Source organism: Chiroxiphia lanceolata, chromosome 2 (assembly GCF_009829145.1).
Source record: "Chiroxiphia lanceolata isolate bChiLan1 chromosome 2, bChiLan1.pri, whole genome shotgun sequence".
Taxonomy (NCBI): Eukaryota; Metazoa; Chordata; class Aves; order Passeriformes; family Pipridae; genus Chiroxiphia; species Chiroxiphia lanceolata.
Genome location: NC_045638.1, coordinates 36,713,647 through 36,738,341, shown reverse-complemented (window position 1 = coordinate 36,738,341; position 24,695 = coordinate 36,713,647). Strand labels below are relative to the sequence as shown.

Here is a 24,695-nt window from a genome sequence, read left to right as displayed (position 1 = left end):
TGCATGGGCAATTCTAGACAGCTGAGATGTAGAAAGAGACATCTTTCAGTTTCATCTAAACCACTGTAAACTTTAATCATATGAATATGAACGTCAAAGGTCTAAACTGAAAGCAATCAATTCTAATGAATATGAAAACCACTAGGTTCCAGAATAGTGCTTGATGGAAAGATCAATTTCTTTCCTTCCTTTTCCTGGAAGCAAGGTTGCAAGAGTGGAACACAAAATTCTTTCTAGTGAATTGCATATTTCCATAATCAGAACCACACTGTGATTCTGTTTGTTTCCATTAATCTCCCAAATACTTTCTTTTGCACTGCAGTTATTCCACACCCTCATGTGCATTTCTACAAAAGACAAGTTCTGGTGATATGTAACTAGTGCAGCACACTTTCTTCCTTTCCCACTATCTGCTTTCATTGGAGATGATCAACTAAGACATTCTCAGGCTAGAATACTTGCCACTTATTATATGAGTTCTTCAGGAATTTCCAAGTATTCAATATTAATCCATATTATAAACTAATTTTTTTTCTTTTTAATTTATGGTGACAAAGATAACAATGACTGCAAAATTTCTTGTGGGAAAATAGACAATCCTATGATGTTTTGTCATCATGTGGATCTTCCAAGGAAAGATAAAACTTTTGTTATTATTTCTTTTTACAGCCTCCAGTACTTTTTGTTTTTTTTCAGACTCCAACTTCACAAAAATCCTGCCCTGAAAGAAAAAAAAAAGTACACGGGTTCCTCGTCCACCACTGCTGCCATACGCTCACCTCCAGCGGGTCTCTGTGCTCTGGCTCACTGCTGCAGCAGGACAGGCATGGCAAGGGGAGGTGGCAGCTCAGTGCAGCCAGGGCACCTCCCAGCATTGCTGCTGATGCCAGCCTCTATCTAACTGCAACTGGAAAATGGCATGTAATATTTATATGTATGTCTCACCCTCTATGCTGTAGTCAATATCAAATAAAACCAAATATCCCTCGAATATCTTTTCCTGTTACTTGACACCTAAATAGTAGATAGAAACAGTTTTTGACCTTACTCTTTTGGGTTTCGCTAATGAAGAGCCAGATCAGTAACTAAAAATCCCAGAATATGTCTGCCAGATAGGAGCTCACAGAAAGTGCAGCAGGAGAATAGGTCCCCCAAGACATAGGTGACCTGCTTCCAGCTGCTTTTCAGCAGAAGGATTTCAAGTTATCTGTCAAGCCACATGCTATGCTGAGGTAGACTATTTTATCTGCTGTTGAATTCACTGTACTTTGCATGAAATAAATCTATTTTCACTAAGCTGCAGAGAAGTGTAATTCCTTAGTCCCACAGCAGATAATAGTTTCATTCATCATTGTTTAGTGGCAAGAAGTACTCTTACAGTGAGCTACTGCTTAGTAAGAGGGTGAAAATGGGCCTGTATTCCAGACAAAGCTTGAACTGTAGTCTTGTACCTATCCTCAGCGTCTCTCTTGTACACAACTGCCTAGGGTCAGCATACTAACTCCCACGGGTCTGCAAATACAAGCTCTGCTCTGCTGCTGCTGGGTCTGAATACGAGAGGACAAAAAGCTCAACCAAATATTAGTTAGTGGACTGATAAGCTGAGCTTCAGATCATCCTGGTTTTAAATGTCTGCAAAAAGACCCTGGTGACTAACAGCAAATACAGGAAATAGAGAGCAGCCAGCACTGCGAACAAGTCCTCTCATCAGGTGCAGGTGCCTACTTAGGCTGATTTAAATACCTCTCAGCCCTACTGACTACACCAGATCTTTAGTGACTCTAGTAAGAGCTTAGCAACAGAGTTTATGTGTAGATACCCACATTACTAATACCTGCAATAAAGTGAGTTTAATCCCCTCCTAAAATTACTTTTTCATTTCAGACTCAGAGATGTCAGTAATCTTTTCAAAATCATATATTTTTTGTGTTTTAGGAAGGAATTTGGATTTTGAGTTATAGTAGGAAAATGGATATGTATTTCCTAAGAGATTTTCTGAAATATGTGCCAAGATAGTTTTGTTGATTCTTTGATTTTTTGCTATTGTGTATGTGTGTAAGTGGCTACACATGTATACACGTGAAAACACACACACCTATATATTGTATACTTGTAGTAAATAACATACAAATAAGTCCCTCACTTCAGCTTTTACTGTACTATCTTAAACTGGAAAATAATACTAATTTGTTTACTGCCTATGCATATTGGAAGGTTATTAATATTTATGAAATGCATTAAAGTGCTAAGCACCATTGCCTTATTGATGACTCAAAATTGTAACTGAGCTCACATTTTATTATATTGTCTTTTGCATATGCATGGATATTATTCAACTGTGTGCAAAAGGCTTAAGCTTCAAAAAGAAATACAGTAAATATCGTAAATACCTTGCTACCAGAATCACCCTAAATCCAAACACAGAGTATAAAATGAAGTGAGTTACCACAATCATTATACTTACATTTGAGATGGTATATAGCATCTATGGGGTTTTATAACTGGGTCTGTTTTTAAGTAGCTTACCTTGGGCAACTCATTTAGTATCAAGATTTCCAGTGCAGCCCTAATTTAGAGGTGAAGGCTGTCTAACTTCCGATGTTTGGACCAGGGATGTCAAATGATCTAAGTGTTGAAATGCCTTTTTACTTATTTAGTAGGAATAAGTTGCCTGAATATCTTCAAGGTTCTCAGATGATACTCCAGGCACCAGAAATCTGAAGATAATATTGATATAAGCTGTAATTTTGTTTAGATGACTCCCAGCCAGTCCTGAAAAAAGTTTTTGTGATATCTGAGATATATATTAGCAATACCTTTTAAAATTGAAATACAGAGGAGACAAAAAAGATCAGTTCTTCACAGCTGAAAAATTGATTTTTAAATTTCTCCACTTGTGAAAGATCTTTCCTTAGACATGCACCTTCTGAGAGCTGCTGTAGTTTTGAACGCTATGCTTCAGATTCTCCATTTATCTGACATAAGAATGCAGGTGTACGAAGGTGAATATACTAGAAACTGCACCTGCCTTTGTCTTCTGAATATTACATGACATGCAGCCTCTTTACTCTGAGAACTGCATGATATGGAGTAACAGAAATCCTCCATCAAATTATTAAGTGTAAAAAGTAACCAGAGCAAATTTTTTCTAGCAATTTTGATTTGTAAGCCTGGTGATGGGCAAGGTGTAGCGTAAATGTGCATTTCTAAAGCTGGGCTCAAATCCTAGCACCTCTAACAAATCTTTCTGATGAGGAACACCTTGGGTTCTCGTAGTTATAGCTAAGTCCATCAAATTTAGACTTATGAAAACAAGTGAAATTAGTTTTTTTTATACTGTACCTGTACAGATGAAACTTGATAGTCCTCCGTAGATGACATCATCGTTGTCTGGTAATATAAAGGGACACCTCGTTTGAACCTCCAAACAGTATTGCTTGCAAGGAATTCTGTTGTTGCAGTGAAACTGTGTGACTTCAAAATACTGGGAACACAGCCAGGCTTTGTAGACAATCTGGAAAAAAGAGAAGAATGAGAAGTATAGATGGATAACAATAGCACTGTCATTATTAGAAGAACATACTGTACTGCACACCTACATTAATGCTGCTTCTGAAAGAAAATTTTGAGAATATCACCTGGCTAAAATAAACTCTGAACTTTTGACTGTCCTCCCATTTCAGAAATAAAAACTTCAGCCAAGTCATTTAAAAGTAACAGTTAGTCAGGACTAGGTTTATGCTATTATATTATCTTAGTTCATAAACAGGTATCTCTTAGATGTGACTTTTTATTGAACATATGCATACATGGAACACAGCCCTGTCCCTGCACCTTAGCATAAACAAACTGAGATAATAACCTCATTTGAAGCCAGTCAAAGACAAATTTATGAAAGTGCACACAAGAAAGAGTTGAAAACCGGGCTCAGGCCATCTTTGTTCTTTCTATCATCTAGAGTTAAGCTACCAGGTTGCAATAGATGGTGCTGCTTCCCTTCAAATAAAACCTTATCCAGTCTACAGCACTAGTTTCCTGAACATTAGGGTTCTTGAACACTAAGAGCTGTAGACCAGGGGATAAATCTACCAGAGTGAGAATCAATGTCTACATTTGGGAACTAAAAGGAACACTTTAAAGATGTTCTAATCTGATGCTGTGTAGCCATGGCTGCAGGATCTTTGATTATTGCAATTATTATAATAATTTAAACAGAAAAGTAAAATAAACACGCTGATTTTAATTTTTAATGCCTTTTGTCTTCTGAGCAAGGATGTTTGTCATTAGAATTGCACTAACCTTTTGGGCACAGAAAAGTTTCCTAGAAGATAGATTGGAAACCAGGCTACAAAGGTGATAAAAAGCCTATGTGACAGAGTACAGAGAGGTTTGCTGGTTCCCATTTTATTTACCACTTATCTGTTTTGAAGTACATTATTTACTGTCTAGATACTTGCTATCTAGGTTGTTACATAACAAAAATTTCCTTTTTGTATTCATTCAGAATATCTGAAAATCTTAGTAACTACCTTTCCTTTATCACAGGTTGAAAAGCAATATAGTCAGCTGATCATTTCTCTTCTCTCTAGACCTGTTTCTAATAAAGAAGGAAATGTAGATTAAATTTTGAAGCAGTGAAAATTAAAAAACCCTGACACCTGAAATGAGTAATCTAGATGAGAGTTTGATTTGAATTCAGTATGTTTCATCTCATTGGTTATAATTTGATGAGTGTCAACAATAGCAGCTTAAATTATATAATTAATTCCAATGTAGTAGTCCCAGAATCTCAAAACTTTAATTTTAGATTGTTTGCAATAGTGGCAAGTATGGGTAAGGCTGTGAGGTGATAAAGTGAAGCCTTTGTCAGTAATCTATGGTTTGTGATTATCTCTTTATAGCAGCTTTTGCCTACTGTATTCTGTAGAACATGATTTTTTTTCCATTACAAATTCAGTTTTAATTGCTTACAAAGTTTTCTTATCCACAGATTAATGACAAGGAAGACTAGGTGATGTGTGTACTTTTTGTTCTCATATAAACTTCTAGAGAGAAAGTGTTTTTCCTGTTATTGACTATATCACCCACCACATTTTTGATGCTTTAGTTGCTATATTGACACTTGCAATAATAAATGAAATAAAGCAATTGTTTTTCTATTTTTAATTAGTCAGTGAGCATAGCCTGTTTGTTGGAAACAGGAACACTGGGTCTGATAGATACATATTCACAGATGTTCTTTCTTGATCACTAACAGTGTAGAGAACCCTCTTATTCTCTTCATGAAATAGATCTAATAGTAGTATGTTGGGTTATGAATCATATTTGAAAATGTACATCGGTTTTTAGGGAGTCTATTGAACAGTGCACCATACACATAACAAGAAAATGAGCAAACTCATGTGTCTACTTAAGCAAGATAAGAAATAAATTTTTATTCAAGAGCAGAAGTAAATAATGCAGTTGTGAGCTTCTGTGAAGATTTTTATGTATCTAAGCTCAGTTCATACATATCATCTTCCTGCTCTGATTCACAAGTTCTAAGCTTTGGCTCAAAATTACATTTAAATTCTTATCCATATTTTTAAAGAATGTATGTGCATGAGTGTACCTGTTCTTGATATCTGTTTCTTAGATAAATACCTCTTTCTTTGTTTTTTTTTTCTTGCAGCTGATTTCAAACTTTTCTGTAGTCTATATGGATATTTTTAATATTCCCATATTGCTCTGTTTTGGCCAGCAAGGCTACATGGAGCACCAGAGAAGGCTCACCCATTGTCCCTAGCTGTCAGTCCACTGCCAGCACAGATGTGGCCTGTGCTAATTCCTACCTTTCCAGAGAGTGCCCAGGCATTGACTGAGGAAGGGTGTATGCCAAGGACCACACCAGTAAGCAGATCTTCCTTTTCTTGGAGAAAAAGGAAAAAAATGTAGGTGTTTGTGTATGAGCTGTGCTGGGCTAGGTGGTAGACCAGAAAGTAGTCCCTCTCTGCTCATACTTGTACAGATGATTTAAATTACTACTTTCCCAATGAACACCACAAATAACCTCTCCTATCCTTCCTGATCTTTCTAGGCACCAAAGGTTTTACACAGACATCTTACTTTCATGCTTAAATATATGCTACCCAAGAGGGAATACAGTAGTGGGTGAATTTATCTCGTATTTGTACATATCACTCTGCCCAAGCGCATTTGCATGAGTCCCATGGCTGACCCAACTGAGTAAGAAGATCCAGAGCAGTCTAAAGTCTTTCCTCTGTTTTAATGGTAGAGAAAGGTGACTTTTTAGCTTAAGTATTAGAAATTCATGATTTGGAACTGAAATGTATTGAAATGTCTTGAAATTTTCCTAATAGTAAAACAGATATTAGGGCCTTTGGTCAGCCAGTATTCCTTCTTATACCCAGGAAAATACAGGTTTTGATTGGGTGGCAATTCTTCTAGTAAATCCAAAATGCTGATTTCCAGAGTCTAAAAACATGTGTTACATAACAAGGCCTGAAACTAGCAGTGAAAATACACATTGGCCTGGAGTGTGGTATTCACTTTACAAACTATGCTTTGATATGAGGGTCCTTTTCCTTCTTAAAGTACATCAATAGCTAAATCCAATGATTTATAATCACAATAAAATTCCTTTTAAAAATATTTCATATAGAACACTTCAAAGTACTAGTTAAATTCTATTAATATTTTCCTATGTAATTTTCAGTGTGTCAATGCAAAAGATGGAAGGTGGATGTGAGGAGACGATGTGTTAAATAGCCAGAAGCAGGAAAAATTCTCTAGCTTTTTCATTTAGTAAAATCGTCTAGAACAAAATTCTTACTCTTTCAAAGCATGCACCTTTTCAAGATTCAAGTCAGTAAAACAAATGTCTTGGATTACATTTCAAGGAAAGGAAAGAGGGGTTGTGTTAGCAGTAGACATCTCTCTCACTGTATTATATCCTCACTCAAAGGAAGCAAAGCTAAAACTAACTCCTAATATAAACTGAACTAAACTGAGTTATAAGATAGGAAAGATATATGCATTATAGAAAAGACATAAGAATAAACAATTATCAACAGTTTTTTGAAAAAAAAAAAACCAAAAACCAAGAAGAAATCTAGTGATTTAAAAAAAAATAAAAATTCAAAACTTTAGAAGACAAAACAGTCATTTTTATTAACAGACTTTTTACTCATGTAAGTCAAGCTACCAAAACCAAACTAAAACACAAAGAAGATTTGGGATTTCTTAGAATTTCAATTTCTGCTGCATATTATGATCTTTTTTGTATGTTGCATACATATAATGTAGAAAACAAATAGAATGGTCTTATGTTTTCAGGTGGCTTGGGAGATGATTGAAACCTCTGAAAAATCATAGTTGCTAACAGAAAACTGGCAGACCAATCTCAAAGAACAGCAAAAAACCCCATGTTTTTCTGTTAGTTTTGCTATTACTCTTTTTTAACATGGGACAGAACTAAGATAAACTGGATTATTGATGCATCATGGCAACAACATACATAGAATAAATACTTGAATACATCTAAATATCTCATCTATTTACCATGATGGCAAGATAGTATCACATAAGAATAAAATCATCTGTCATGTACAGAAGCATAGCTACAAAATCTGAAAAGGATTTAGTGGCAATTTTACTCACCCAAATAAATTAAATCTACCTTACCTTGTCCCTTTATGAAAAAAAAAGTTAAAATTACACTTTTGAAAAACTGCATCAATCAATGCTGGCTTTATATGCCTGTATTCATCATCATGAATGCCTACCCAGATTGATCATAATCAAAATCTTCTTGGTAATTATGAATTATTAATAATATGATAAAAACATATTAATAAGGCAGATTAATTTATTATTTCTACTGTACTGTCATTCATTTTATTTCTACTGTACAAGTTTCAAGCCCATATCTGGAAGCAGAAAAAATATTTTATTACTTCAGTGACCAGTCACCCAACACAAAAAACTAGCTTCATCAATTCAAGGAACGAAAGTTTCACAAACAAACCAGACACTAAACTGCATTCACTTGTCAAATCATTACATATTATAAATGGGTTGAAAGTTACCATGAAGAAAGTGAGGGGTTTGTAGAGAATTTGGAGAATTTTGAGAAACTAAAAGGCCATATCATATGCTTTTTCTCTCAGGACATTATGAAGAACACTTATTTTTGTCTCTTTGAGGGGATTAGCAGTCCAGGTTTTGCCTCTTTTTAGGATATTCTGTGTCTCATATCACACATGAGGTTAGACCCTGTCTGAGGTATTCTTTCTGGTCTTGAAAGGCAACCAGACAGAGTTACTAGTTAATATGGTTACATTAACTAGAGAGAGGCCAAGAGCTGCTGCCCCCAGTGTGTACAGCATGTCCAGGTAGAACACTGCATTGGCTGACCATGACCCTGGTCATTACACTAGCAGAATTATAACTGGCTGTGCAACTGCACAAAACTAATTTTAACTAGATGATCATTAGGGTCCCTTCCAACCCAGGCCATTTTATGATTTTATTTACTAAGATTGCAAAAACAGTTGGAAGAAAAGTTGTATTTACAATCCATATAGACCCACAGTCTCCCTCCCTCCCCTCTCATTTTCACTCACTCATTCAGGCACAATACATGTGATTCTGGATAACCTGATTTCTGTCAAAACAGACTAAGTCACACTGCATGAGAGGTATCAGTAGAGCATAATGAAAAAGCTCAATCAGTTTAATTCTCTGTGGATGCCAATTCTTCATAGTTTTCAAGAGATGAATTCAGCTTGCCTCTGCCCCTTCCCCTGTTGTTCCTGACTAACATTGTCATCACAGTTGTTAATGAACATTGTGAAATTTCCAGGAAGTACTTCAACCATTTTCCATGAAAAGTACTTTTTTTCCTCACTGATGGAAAATTTCATGTTACTGACTGGGCTGCCAAAATAATTATACAAAAAGGAACGTAGAAATCATCAAAAAGCTCTTATGGTGTGTAGATGTGGAGGATGGTGGGAGGGAAAGAAAGTAGGAAGTAAAAAGTCACAACAGAAACTCTCTCAAAATGGTAAATTTTCTGAATCAAAATAGATTTTAAATGCTTTGCGCTGATGCTACACAACCATATTCATGGTTGAAAATGATGTCTTCAAACAGAGAACAACTTCATAATTTCATCTGCCAGTTGCAAAGGAAGAGGCCCCTCATGAACTTGAGAGGCTTTCTGACCATTGACACTTTCAATGACATCAGGAAATTGTACCTTATTGGAATAAAGGAATTAAGAGTATTGCCTCGAGACAGTGTGATATGATTCCAGCTTAACTTCTCCCAAAGTTTGTGAGTATTTAGAGATAAATGCTGCACTCGCCATGTATACTGAGGAGTACCCCAGGCTGTGACTAACTAATTAATTGATTTTTCCAAGAATATTCGTTAAATAAGCTATTATGTAAGCTGAGGTTTTTCAGCAGAACTCGATGGAAAAACAGCATTCATCTGAAAATAAATAGTGATGTGCCCTTCAAGTTTTGGTGTGTTCTACCCTAGTGGTCCCCAGCCCATGTTTACTCATTGACAATAGCAGCGAATAAGATGTGTATAGAGAGTGAAATCTGTTCCCTGTGAGCCTCAGTTTAGTGTGTGATTTTCTGTAACCAAAAGTAACCCTAAATATTCTAGTATACAAGATTTGCATTATATGTTCATTAAAAGTTAGACTATATGCTTAAATGCCATGGGGTTTTGTTTGGTTGGTCGGTTGGTTTTGTGTTTGTTTGTTTTTGTATTTGTTTGTAATTTTTGTTGTTGTTGTTTAGAATCTAGGTGAATTGCTGCCTCTGTAGTATTCTGTGACATTACCACAACCAATAACATTCTGTCTTGTAGGGTTCCCATTTCAACCTTCCTATGAAATATTTTAAAGTAGCCTAACTTCCTTTGCTTCATGTTAGCTTTTTTACTATTTCACAATCTTAAAGAGTAGAAATTAAAAACAGTAGTAATTCTTCATGAACTGAGATGTTGTAAACAACAGTTTTGGAGAAGAGCTACTGATAAAGCTGGAAAATCTTCTAAGCCCTTGCTTACACAAATAAAGATACTCATTGATTCAGAACTCTGCCCGAACACTGACCAGGCAAAAGATGAATACATGAAACACTATATAGGAAATAAGGGTATGAGCTCCGAATGTAATTTTGTGTTTTATGCAGCAATGAGGAACCTCAAAAGAGTAGTCTTATTTCTTCCTATGATAAACATTTTGTTGTAAAAGTCACTTTAAATTTTATGAATGCTATACAGCAGCAAAATAATGCTATGTCTGTGAAGTACAGTCTCTAAAAAAAATTTTATATTCAGATCACCAGGGTATTATGTATTGGTTTGAGTGACAGTACATCTTCTTTAAGGAACATTTGGATCAATCTTAGTTTCTGCTTTGTGCATCAGGACCTGAGATATCATTTCATACAAGTAGAGATGTCTGATAGATTGCTTACAAGTGTATTTTATATAGACTACACAACTAAAATATAGATGGCTAACTGGTACAAGATCTGATTAAGTCTGACAAGGGTAGTGTTAGAAATGTGAACTCCCCTAGGAACTTTGTCAGTTTTGAGCACTGGGACAGTCTGATTTCAGGAAGACTGCTGTGTGCAAGTATACTGAGGAATAAAAATCAGCTTTTACAGAGAGCCTTCTGCTCACGAGAGTGCAGAGGGATTGCTGTTGGCATTTCTCTTTTGCTAGCCTTTGTTCCTAGTCCCATTCTAAGACTTTGGGCAGCCTCACAATAGGGCTGACTAAGCACACATACAGTGCAGGAACAGTGACCAGATAGGAGGGAACAATATCCTACATAAGGTATCTTTGCCAATGAATATCAGTGGTACCATCAGTGATTAAACATTCTTCATTACATGCAATAGAAACTATATAACAAGTGGGTTGCTGAAAATAAAATATTTCATAGAAACAGTCTTAAAATAGAGGTGTTCTTTTAAAGATAAAAAAAATCTTTTTCACTTTTTTTCAACACTGTCAAAATGAAACAATTCTGACTGGGGAATTATTTTTCAGTAAGGTTCAAATATTTCTTTCCAAAAAAACTATTATCATTCTGTTTATAGGGCTAAATATTGCTCATAAAGCATTCATTTAAATACACATCACACTATTGAGTTTTAGTACATTAGTATTGACTCATAGCTGTTCTGTTTTTGGAGAAGTTGTTTTGTACATGCATTCGCACCAACACCTACGCCCACCATTTTTTTGTCCAGGGAACTTAAATTTTACTTTTGTTTTTGCCTTTTTCTTTTTAAATCTGATCCAGAATGAACACAAATTATCAATCTGAGCTTCCTGTAAAACAGACATTATATTTTCCAGTTATTTCACTCTATGTACATGTTTAAAATTCCTTGTGTTATAAGGCTGTACCAGGAAATGAGAGTGTCTGTTTCATATTATAGAAATTTATGCCTGAAATTTACGGTAATTTGGGAACTAACATGTCTGTTTTGTGGTTATTTCAACCTCTGATTTTATTTCTGTTTTATTATAATGAATACTTTCTGTCTCTTCATGGATGGAATATCATAAGATAAATATTTTACTAATTATCCAGAAGATCTTAATGCTACCAGACGCAAACTACTGTATTAAGAGACAAAACCTACTAGTGTTTCCTAAATTTAAGAGATAATCTTGTTTCTTTCCCTATTTTACCCACTTATGAATAATTTTATTTGAAAGACACACACACACACTATTTTATTTGAAGATAGAGCAAAGGTAAACCAAGGTTGAAATTTATTTGCCAGCTTCAATTTATATGCTATGTAACAAGATTTCTTTTAACCACGTACAAATGAGTGGAATGATAAGCTGCTGTGTTCACATCTATATTGGAAAAGATGAACAGAAAGACGCAAATATGCAGGCTCCTAATACAAATATGTCTCTTTGATTATGGAGACATTACTGCAGAGGAGATGGTATCAATGTCTCATTGTCACTTCGGTAATCTTTAGGAGAAATTATATACAGATATAGGAGAAACCTATAATGTTTCTCTCTGCCAAAATAAACCAAGCTTCTGCAAGGGAAAGATATGCAAAAACCTGATCCACCAGTCCTGTCTTTCTGGTGATTAGCCATTCAATCAACTGGGGTCATCATGATGATTAACTTCACTGTTGTTTTGTAGTACCCTAAAACCTGAACTCGTCCTCTGTACCAGAATTCAGAGTTAGATGTTACTTAATATAGGAAAGAAGCTTTCTTTTGAAGATCATAAACATCCCTTTGGGTGAGCTTAAAGGAAAATGAAGATTAATAGCTTATTACAGAAATAAGTAGTCTGTTAAAAAAGTAAAAAGGAGGCACTAGCCTTTGATTTAGTGAGCTTAATATTATTCCATCTAATCAGATGCTATATTAAAATGTTACAATTATAAAAATAAAACAAGTGAATAATCTTCAAAGCGTCTGATCAATTTCTCTGGAAAATCTTAGGTTCACCAACTTCAAGCCAGCTCACAATGGTCAGGGCCTGTTTTAAAGTTTTACAGTCTTCTAAAATCACATCTGGATTCATGAACCAGGTGATCTGTCAAGTCTGGAAAGTATTTGTGTTCAGCTCTGCTCTCCATCATTTCTGAAGTGATGGTAGTCTGTGTAAATCAGCTCAACGTGACAGCATTCAGAAGATTGATACTGCTGATTACCAGTGTATGCAGGAGATGAGAAGAGTCTCTCTCTTTATATCCTCTGCTTCCTCAAATTAAGGACCTGACTTTTTTTTTCTGCCTGCAAAACACCAGTGTTGCTCAGAAGAGAGAATCCCTTTTGGGACCTGGGGGCTTCCAATCAACTTGCAAGAGCTGCTGCAGATTCCTGGCAGATGAGGGGACTTGACACAGGCTGATGTAAACATAGAGATAAAAAAAGTGTCCTGTACCTTGAAGTTCTCTTTCCGTTTGGAATTATAACTTTTTTAACCATAAGACTTATTCAAGTTTGATGTTGAATTTTCATCTTGGTCATGTAGGAAATTGAGGGGTAGGTAGCGATCTCTTCACTCTTGTGATGAGTGACAAGGCTTGAAGAAACACAAGAAGCTGAGTCAGGGGAGGTTTAGGTTAGATATTAGGGAAAGGTTTTTCACCCAGAGGCTGCTTGAGCGCTGGAACAGGCTCTCCAGGGAAGTGGTCACAGCACCAAGTCTGACAGACTTCAAGTGTTTGGACAATGCTCTCAGGTACATGGTGTGATTCTTGGGGTGTCCTGTGCAGAACCAGGAGTTGGACTCAATGATCCTGATGCGTCCCTTCCAACTCAGCGTATTCTGTCATTCTGTGAAGGTTCAGTAAATAAGATAACAAAAGCTAAAGACAAGGAGCTGATGAATACAGAAGAAATAAGAAAATTTCTTTGGCACCAGTGATAGGACAAATATTTTAGAACCTGAAATCTATTAAAAAACTAAAAAAACCCCACAAGAATGCATAACCGTGGAAGGAGCCTGTTATAAGTTAGACTCTATTAATAATATCATTTGTATCACCAATGCAAATTTATTCTAATCATGGTTAATTGAATTTATTTGAAGAACTTTATTGTGTTGTAAACTATCTAGAGGCAAAGCAGATTGACCTTACTCTTTTCTCTAGACATTTCTGAGTGCAGGAACAGGGCCAGAGACTCCACTGCACCATTCTACTTTGCTACACTCAGTGTCTTCAAGTTGTACTGCTTCTCCCCCTTACATTTAAGTTCTAGAGTGTTAGACCTCAGAGTTGTGTTGTTATGATGTTGAAGTGAGACATCCAGACATCTGAAGAGGGTGAGTGGTCGAACTTAAAAGCAGCTCCCAAGGAGAGGAGATATTTCCCCTCCTCTCACAGGTTTTTTCTCACACAGCTCTGGTTTGAAGCCACACAGTCCACCAAAAGCTGACTTGAAGCCAGGCAGCCAAACTTGGCCTGAATGGGAATATGTATGACATTGCAGTCAGAGCCATGACAGCTTGTGATCACACATTTGATAAATCATATTTTCTGGGAGAGCACAATAAGCTCTTTGAGGAGTTCATGAATAAGCTCAACAATAAGCTCACCCAAGAACAGGTGTCCCAAGTGAGGAGTTTCCCCAGGCTGGGATAGCTCTGGAAGGGACTAGATATTTACCACAGAAAAATGACACTTGTTATCACAAGGAGTAACAGAGCAACAAGACAACTTTCAAATACCTTTTACTGTTTCACCTGCCTATCTGGTGATCACCAGCACAGAGAAGGCAACAAATTCTCGCTGCTGATTTCCCAGAAGAATTGGAAGCATCATGTGTCCGTTTAAGGATTTGTGCAAACTACCTGCAGCTTTGCCCACAGTGACAACTCCCATCTCTAAGTCAGCATTCAGAGCTCTAATATCATATAAAACAGTATTTATGTGACTTCAAATTTTTAACCACCTTAGGAAACCCATATTACTTTTAAAAAATTTTCTGCTTTCTCTGTGTAATCCAAACATAGTATAGTTTGAGAATCCCTTGAAAGCTTGTGTATGTGTTGTTTACTAGTGTACAAAACCCATATGCCTCTGAAGTTTCTACTTCACAAGTAGTCACATAGTTCATCGGTTGTTTTTTAACTTTTTTTTTTTTTACTGGATTTACCTTAGAAATTTACCTTGGACAGAATTTGAGATGCATTTTTTATTTTTTCTACTACATTTACTCATACATAAAAGTAAGTAAAATAAATTTAAGATATTTAAGACTCTATCCAATTATTCAACCACTACAGACATATACTGTGGCATATCTGTACACAGAGATGACTGATGCTGTTAAACACAAAATTAAATCTCTGTCAGGTAAATTCTCCACCATTAAGAGCAATATTGAAAGCAGAGATTATTGCCAGATATTCTTGCTGGCATTCAGAGATTCAAGTGGAATTTCTGATAGATAAAAGCTTCTCTTTTGCTTAGGTAGAACATGTTTGCTTCACGCAATCTTCAAGATACGAATGATACAGTTCTTTTCTCTTCCTACCTACTTTCATTCTAGTTTTCCTCCTTTCTTATCCTGCATTTCCAAAATGCAAATGCTTGTTTATTTTTCCCACTCCTTTTCTAGGTTTGCAGTGGTCTGACCTGTTCTCATGTCTGGATGCCTGGCAGTTTTTGGAAGGAAAAAGTAGGTCCAATTCCTTCAAACTTTGTTGTGCTTCCAGAGTTTCCAGAGAAGACCCAGGAATGTCTCAGTGATTCCAGCCCAAGAGGGCCAGCTTTTAGCACTACTATACACTTCTGCAGAAGAAATAGCTGATTTTAACAATATATACAATGCATATGACACTTCTCATCTTCAAAGTACCTGATACTGGGATCAGTTTTGCCTGCCTAGTCCAGGGAAAAAACTTGTTTTATACTAGACTGAGGTTGAAATTTCAAAAACAGTCATTTTAGGTACCCTTTTCAACTAACAAAAAAAAAGGCACCTTATCTAATTGCATCATGAGTGTGATACTGCTCTGTGAGTGGCTCTACTAGCAATTTTCTCCATGAAGAGAAATATCCTTATTTTTCCTCTGCCAGATTTCCATCATCTTTAATAGCATAAAATCTAAAATATAGGTTTTTATCTGAAATATGAAAATCCTTTCACTGCTTGATGAAGTATCTTTGTGGGAAACTGAATAAAACACTGTACCATAACATGTAGTGTTTGCTATAAATTCTTTCTTGTTTCTGTTGTATTTTGTGATGCTATCTCAATTTCAGGCATTTTGCTCAAACATCTACATTCTTGTTATACATTAGACATCAATACCAATTTACTTACTGCTAAAATGTGCCTTTAGAGACACTGTTAAATATCCTGCAAATTTAGAGAGGATAAGGGTACGTGGGGCTCAGTGTTTTTAATAATTCACTTGTATGCCTTCGCTGATGGGTATGCAAAAACAATATCTGAAAAGATGCTGTGTCTTCCACAGGGATATAATAGAAGAGTTACACATAAATGAAACAGTATAAGCTTCTAATAAATACATTATATCACTCCCACATTATTTTTATGGAATTATATGTGTTTGACCTTGCCATTACAGTAGCATATTTGTCCTTTTTTTTCATAAGGGATCACCTGAGCTATACAAAACTGGTATTTATGCAAGCTGTTGTAAAGGGAACTTTTTCTCTCTGAACAAATGTGTTGTTTGCTCTCAGATTTTAAAATATTTACTTCATTGCAGTTTTTCTTAAATGATTTCATGTGGTACACTGGGTCAAGTCTGAATGTTACTATCTGCTGACACATCCAGCAATTTGCATAGGTCACAAACATCAGAGAAAATACTTTCTTTCCCCTTCAAATTTACTTTCATTTGTTGTTGTTACAGCCTGTTCAGAAAATAGAAGGCAATGGTGGAAGACTATCAAAGATCCTGAGAGTAAAACACCAGACCTGCTACCAAAAATTGTACAGTCTCTCATCAGGAAAAGTTAATAGATTGATGGATTGAGAGTAGAAAATATTTTACTTTGTATTTCAGAATGATTCCCTGTCATCCAGAGACTCTCTGACAAGTAAGCCACAGACATATTTGGAAGCTAATAAGTTGTTCAAAATAATATTTCAAAGTGGAATAATAAAACAAAATGTAGACGGTGATATGAGAAAGGCTAGCCAGCCTCATCTCTGCAAAGGTGAATTCTCTCTCTAATGAATTAAAATTCTTCTAAGGAATAAAAACACGATCCTGATGACAATTTATTTAGCTTTTCAAAAATCCATTAACCAGGTCTCTAAAGAAAGGTAATAAACCAAGTTGTTATTGTTTAAGAGTACTATACTGTCACATATACAAAATGGGTAGGGGGAAACAAAGAAAAAACAAATCAGATTTCACCAGTCAAAACAGTTAAAAGCAGAGTGTCTTAGACTTTCATATATGCAATGTTTTGCTTATTAATGTATTAATGCATTAGAAAGAAAGCTAAAATAAAGAAAACAAGTACACTGAAAAAAAATGTTAACAAAATCCAGAAAGAGAAATTAAAGTTGAGATGAACTTAAAACTTGCTGAAGTTCAGTGCTGAAGAACTGAAAGAAATGAAACTGTGAAGAAAAATCTAACTACTTGTATACCATAGGGGATTTTATGTTCACCATGTGAGCCTGGAACATAATCTGGGTCTTGCTGTTTAGTGAACACTGTGCAGCAGCAGCTAGAAAAGACAGGTGAATTTACAAAAGCTGAGAAATGAGACAGAAAAAGTCTCCTGAACAGCCAGTGCTACAAGCTTACCTGGAATACTCCACCCAGAAAGAGATAATCCCACGTCAAAAAGAGGCACAGAATTAGAGAAGAGATGACAGCATTTCCATCACTGGGTCCTCTGAAGAAAGACTTAAAGACTGAGTTATGAAATTTCAGAAAGGAGAAGGTGACAGGGAAAGATCTATAAAATTATGACTATTGTAGAGAAGAGGACATTTTTCTGATCTTGTTGTTTTATATCCCAGAACCAAGAGGCAAAGAAGTAATGGAACTGAAAAATCTAACTTTTGTAATAATAGATGGAAATATTTTTCCATGTAATGCTTGGGATTGGCAGTCATACATTAACATTTCCTTGAGAACAAGAAGGTAAGATTCAGAAAATGATCTTTCCAGGATAAGACCATATGTACAGTTAATAGAGGAAAAGATTTTTGAAGACCTTTGGAGTGTAAAACTACATTCACCTTAGATGCTTTGTAGCAGTGTACTTGAGCTCTTTCTAGAAAACCTCTGGGCTTTTCTCTGCATATATAAAGGCATTTATACTTACTTTAGGAGAGCTACTGCATTACATACTTAAAATGCGGGTGTACTCAAGGTGGCTTGGATACCTTATGGTGCCAGCTGAAAGAGTACTAGTATAAATACAAAGTCTTTAAAAAGTCACTTTTGGATTTAATGATTAGGAAATATATATGCTGTTCCTTATCCTGAAATTTCTGACTCCTTCTTACTCCTTCCTATGCAAAGTCTATTGCTGAATACTGTGGAAACAAGATTGTAGATGGGATGGTTTATTAATAAAGCCTGCAAGTACGAGTTGTCCTGTCTTCTAGGGAATTTTCCCTAATTTTAGTGGGCAGCAACTGTGCATAAATCATGTACTCATTTCATTGATGTGTATCCAAAACACACTACAGGTTCAGAAGACCTCAGGAGCTTCTCCTCCTTGTTGACTAAGCACTGAATACTCATATTTGTCACCAAAGCCAATGGGAACCCTACAAAAGCTGCCAATGGAAATGCATGGTCTGATTTACCCACATTGCTTAATAAAACGATATAAAGTAAAAAGATGTGTTTACTATACTAAATGGAGAACTGAAATGCTTAGTAAAAGAAATAAAATGAAAAAAATCCTGAAGGATAAATTACAAAGGAAAACAGATTAGCTGTTTTTATGCAAGTCCTTGCAAGGCTAGGTCTTTTTTAATGACTTAATTCTCAGCTGAATTAGACCTGTGATCCAGCCTTTGGAATTGAAAGCATGGGAGAAAAGACTAATTGAGAATAAAGAGTAAGAAAGCCTCATGTCTTTCTATGCAGTACTGTTAATTTATTGAGTTAAGGTGCAGTCTAAACCTGACTTGTGACCAGCTTTAGATGGCTTGTGACCAGCTGGAACATCAGAAGAACACACCATGTTTCCTGTGTGACATTCCCCCAGCAATGACTGAGAAGAAAAAAAATGCAGAATACCATTGAAAACATAATGAAAATGGTGTAACAACAAACAAGATTTATTTATTTATTTATTTAAACATTAACATCTCTTTATTTAAAATTAGACCACAGGTTATTTTTGATCTTTAAATTTCTTTGGAATTTAAACATTTTAAAACTTTTGAACGTATAGGTATTTTTAAGCATTCCCTGTCATTTTGAGATGATTTTTCTTCCTTAATCAAACCCCATTATGTCTGGAAGTTTTACTGTAAGTCCTCCAAAATGCCTCTTTCCTAATATACCCAACACAATAACTGCAGATCTTTCTCTGCTAGCTGGTGACCTACTTAATTATCCTTTTTATAAAGCTGTATTCACATATTGACAGGTTTTACTTTTTTATTTAAATTCAGATGCTGTCTTTATGAATATCAAAGACATCTTGGTAAGTCAGCACTGACAGCATAGTCTGTCATCCTGTACTGTATACAGTGGTATTTTGTGGAATATGGAATCAGAAAAAAACAGGCAAACCTGAATATTGTCTTCAAAAGTTAATAGATTAGGGATCAGCTGGCCCAACCTTTCTTGGCAAAAGCATAGTCTAAACAACATGGTTTAGCACCCTGTCTAGATGAATCTTAAGTATCCAATGCTGGGGAAACCATCACTTCCCTGGGGACATAAATCCAATGGTTGATTGCTCCCATTGTGAAAAATTTTGCTTCTGTGCCTAACCAGAATCTCCTCAGCAGCAACTTGTACCCACTGCCCTTTGTTTTTCCTATGTAACTCCTTGTAAAAAGGAAGTGTCCTGGCTTCAACTAAGGTAGAGTTAATGTCTTCTCAGTAGATATTGTAGTGCTGTGTTTTGGATTCAGAAATGAGAATGGTGTTGATAACACACTGATGTTTTGGTTTTTATCCTAAGTCCAGGACTTTTTTCTTGTCTCATGCTTTGCCAGTGAGGAGGTACAGAAAAGAAACTGGAAGAAAGCATAGCCAGATGACCCAAACTGACCAAAGGGATATTTCAACCATAGACCATCATGCCCAATATATAAAGTGGGGGGAGTTACCCAGAAGGAGGAGTTGATCTGGGTTCGGAAACAGGGATCTGGCATTAATCAGTGGGTAGTGAGCAAATGCATTGTACATCACTTGTTTTTCCCTTTTTATTATCATTATTGTTATCATTCGCCATTATTACTGTATTTTATGTTATTTTCAATTATTAAACTGTTCTTATCTTAATCTACAAGTTTTACTTTGATTCTCCTCCCCATTCCACTGGGATGGGGGGAGAAATGGAGTGAGTGCTCACTTGAGTGAGCAGCTGGGTGATGCTTAATTTCCAACTGGGTTTAAACCGTCACAGGAAGTCTCCATGTTCTCTGTAACACTCTTTAAATACTGGAACATGGTGATGATGTCTCCCCAAGCCTTCTTTTCTCAAGGCTGACTCTCAGCCTTTCCTCATATGACAGGTTCCCCAGTCCTTTGATCATCTCAGGACCCTCTCCAGCCTTTCCACAGCTTTTCGTATAACAGAAACCAAAACTGAACCCAGTATTTCAGGTATGGTCTGACAACTGCTGAGTAGAGTGGCAAAAAGTTGTCCTCTTTAGCAGAATGAGAAAATAATACATTAAGCTCCTGTGCTCCTTTGCCTTTAAAGTTCTAAAAATTCTAAAGTTTTAAATTCCTTCAGAGTGGGTTAATCTCAGAAACCAGCCTCAGACATCTCTTTTATTTGGGGCGATTACAGTTCCACTGATTGACACACAGAATCCTTCATCTAGGCTATGAACTAGCTGTGTGTCATGATAATTCCTAAAGATCCACTCTCATGAATGCTAAAAGCTGCTTGGAAACTTAGCAAATCTCTCCTGTCTACTTTTTTCCTTCTTAGTGACTTATTTATACTAAATTAGTTCTCAGTCATGCTGTACTAGCTGATTTTTTTTCATTTCACTTGATATTTTAATTTCTTTTCCTTGTTCACTAGCACTAAATGCATTCATATTTAATTACTCTTTGCTCACAACCTTGTGTAAGGGCCACAACTCCTGGTCAGAATCAAGGCCCAGTTACACTGTTTAAGAATTTACTACAATAGAGAAAATGCAACAGTGAAACAGACTACTGACAAGTCTAGACATAAAATTTTAAAAATAAAATCTGTTTTCAGTCACGTAGTCTCAATGGGTGTTAAACCACAACAAATCTCATTGACTGTAACTGAATTGATGATTCCTGCTTTCTTGCATAGAAAGCAGCCCTTACATAGTTAAAATAATGCAAGAAAACTGGTCACAAAGGCAGAAAATCCAGAGATATTGAATTCTCATAAGTTTGTCAAAGTAGATGAATGTTTGGTTTCTATTGCTGTGGTCGCAACATCATAATAAAAAATTCTTTTCACTGCATTTCTTTCCCTAACTGTTACTCTAAATAAAAAAGTGGTGATTTGGAGTATTACACTGTGTTATAATCAGAGTTGATTGTGATCAGAATTGTTGTGACAGCCTCATTTTGGAGAACCCTGATAATCTATTTTGAGAAGATTTCTCAGTAAACCATTGTCTTGGAGATTACCAGAACATGAACTACACTCTCCACTCCCGTGTTGTCTGTATTAAAAGCACTTAGGCACTATTAGGAGCTATTTGGTCCTATATTAGTATCTGGGTGCTCTCTGGACCAGTGATAACAGGAACAATACATAAGGAAAGAGCCTCTGCATTAATCAACCTTCATGAAAATCATGTTTGTGGGGAATTTTGGGTTGGAATATCAAAGGATGACATGGGACCAGAAGATCCATCTGGTTTTGAGGGAAAGGAAAAGCTCAGAACATGAGCAGAATGGAGGGAAAGGTCATGGTTCAAACCAACTTGAAGAGCTGAATCATAGAATCACTAATTAAGGAAAAGACCTCTAAGGTCATCAAGTCCCACCATTAACCTAACAATGCCAGGTCCACCACTAAACCATGTCCCCAGGCACCACAACTACAGATTTTTTGAGCATTTCCAGTGCAGTCTGTTCCAATGCCTGACTACCCTTTCAATGAAGAATTTTTTCCTAATAACCAATCTAATCCTCCCCTGGCATGTGTGCCTGTGGAAGACTCCAAGTATGCAATAGAGAGGCGGGCCATAGGACGTGGCCAGAGGGTAAGTCAAAGCTAAAGACTCTCTATGTCCTTCCATATGGCTTTCTGCCTGGTGTGAATACTGAAACACTGTACCTTTACCATTCAGTGTGGTAGGAAATACCAGATGCACAGTTCTGAAGCCTATCACCAGTACAGCAGATCAGCTGTCTAGAGGTATGTAAAGGATCCCAGGATAAAGTTCAGAAAGAAAACTTGTAAAGCCTGCTGTTCTGACCACTGTTTTCTGCATCAGCAGAAACTCCTGGTGCCAGGAGTTTGTATGTGTTATTGCAAACTGAATAATAAGTAGGACTTCCCAGTCCTGTAGGATTTGGTTTACAAAGGGTCTTTCAAGAACTTAATTCAAACATGTAATTGTCAAGACCAGGAATCAATTTTTAATGTATTTTTAAAAGATACATTCTGTTAACAAAATTAGACAGAGAGGTACAAGAGAGAAGGAGAAAGAAAAGGCTAAAGAGACCTAAGAAATATAGCACCACACGGGACAGCCCCTCTCTCTTTCAGTTCATTCACTTCCTTGTATGTATAACTTCAAAATGCAGAGATATATTTTACTATCTCCATTCTACCTGGTTTGATGTCATCTCACTTCTGTTGTCTAAAATACTGTCACCAGAAATAAAGAACAACAAAACAGATTTTTTTCTTTTTGGTACAATAATTTAGTTATTTAACTCTCTACACAACTTTACTCTCTCATTTTGGATCTGTTTTGTCAAATATGTTTAAATTGGTATTTTTGTGAATCTCTCTTGATACACTTCGTGAAATGTAGCTGTCTCAAACACCCATCAGCACCAAATAGCTGTGGTTTAGCTTTTGGAAAGGGAAGTGCAGGTGGAATTCATGCCTCCAGTTTCTAAAAGGAAGGTTTATTCTTAGCTCAAGCATGGCTGTACTTGCATTGCAGGGGTGAAAATTATATCTGTTAAATGTTAATGCAGCATTACTAACTGGGCACTTCAGGGTCATCATTTTCTTCAGTTTCTGTGTAATTGATAGAGACACTTTGGCTCCTATTATGACTCACTATCTACCCTAAGGATGCATAGATTTAGACAGATTATCCTCCGCTACATAAAGTCATAAACTCCCATATTAGGGGATATATGTAATTCACATTCTATTGATAAACTGCTATTAATTCTAAAGCTATGAAATAGACCAAAATAAGTAAAGGAAGTTTATTAAAATTGATTTTACTGGGAAGTCTTGGCTTACATCCAGAGATCATGGCATGATTGAATCACAGAATGCAATGACATATCTATATTTGGGAAATGTGGCATTGTCCCTACAAAAAAAACCTTTGATAGGGAAAATTACCTATGAAATTACCATGAAATTTGGTTTTGATTTTTAAAAGACAATTGTTCCATTAAAGGGCATGCATCTATGCAAACAAGTAGACTTTGTATTCTGTGGATTTAGATCTGGACACAGGGGAGAGAAGTGGATAGAAACCGTAAATTTAACCTTCTGCTAAATAGCTCAAAACCATGTTAGAATTTGGCCTGTAACAATATTACTGGCAAACTCTAATTCCAAAAAGTGCTGTAGCCACAAAATCAGGAACAACTCATTTGGCAGACAACTCTGCTTTTGAATTGAACATGATCGGTTAAAAGACATGCCAAGGACTTTGTGACAAACTGTGCAAAGTAATTTCTTGTCAAAAATTGCTATATAATTTCCCCCATCAGGAAGTCCTCTTTGTGAGATGAAGAAATAATTTAACTGTCCGTCTTACTCCTGTACAATGAAATGCTCGAAGTAGACCAAAGTGGTAGTTGTTTAAAATTAAAGATTAAATAATTACACTGATTTATGCACAAAAAGAATAGTGGAGATAATGTGTTCAGTCTGTATCAGCCGATGACACACATCACAGCATACAGTATCCTGTCACATTCTAACATTGTATATAAATGTCAACCCTGCTATTTATTTTCAATTTAAAATCCATTAATATTAGCTCTATCATGCAGAGAAATCTTATAATGAAGATAGTTGATTTTTTTTTTTTTCCCCTGAAGGACAGGGAAAGACAAGAACATATTTCAATGCAATGATGAACATGTCTCTTATTATTTTATTGGGAAATTGATTCATTCATCCTGTTCATATTTATGTCAAAATAGTCTATAAGTAAAGACACATTGGAACACATTACTTAAGAAAAATTGTTAGGACATGTTAGGGAAAAGTCAAGAACAATGTTTTTATTTTTATATACTCTAATACCTATGATTAATTTCTTTATTTTATGATTAATTGCTTTACCTGTATTCATCAACTTTGTGTTTGAATTGTTTTACACTTCTCAAAAGTTCTACAGACATTATTATTTAATTCCTTTGTTTACTGAACCACAGAACAAATGCCTGCCTTAACCAATTGATTGGTTGATTGACTGACTGATTGATTTGTATTTCCTTTGGCTAACAAAAGACAGTGGTTTTGGAATGGTGTGATTTTAAGCATATGCAAAGTCATGTTTTAACATTACCTATCCCAAACATTTGAAGACCCAAGACTGAGGCTGAGAAAATCACAAAGCTATTTACTCTTGTAAAACAGCGCATTCAATATTCATGTTCGCAAAATGGAGAATCAAACTGAGAATCTGATTTCAACAACAATTCATATAAGGCAATTGCTGAAAAGAGTTGATGGAGAGCTCAACTCTGAGCTCTGGAGAAGTGACGGAGAATAAATTTAAACAAATTCACTAAACTCTTCTACAACTTACAAATAGAC

At 35.9% G+C, this 24,695-nt stretch overlaps 1 protein-coding gene across 1 annotated transcript in view; it reads right to left on the bottom strand.

Moving 5' to 3' along the window:
* Positions 1 to 24,695, bottom strand: part of FAM155A (family with sequence similarity 155 member A) — a 465,094-nt gene that overhangs the window by 11,097 nt on the left and 429,302 nt on the right. The window contains exon 2 of the mRNA XM_032679182.1: positions 3,343 to 3,514. Within this exon, the coding sequence (XP_032535073.1) occupies positions 3,343 to 3,514 (172 nt within the window). The remainder of the gene's footprint in view (positions 1 to 3,342; positions 3,515 to 24,695) is intronic.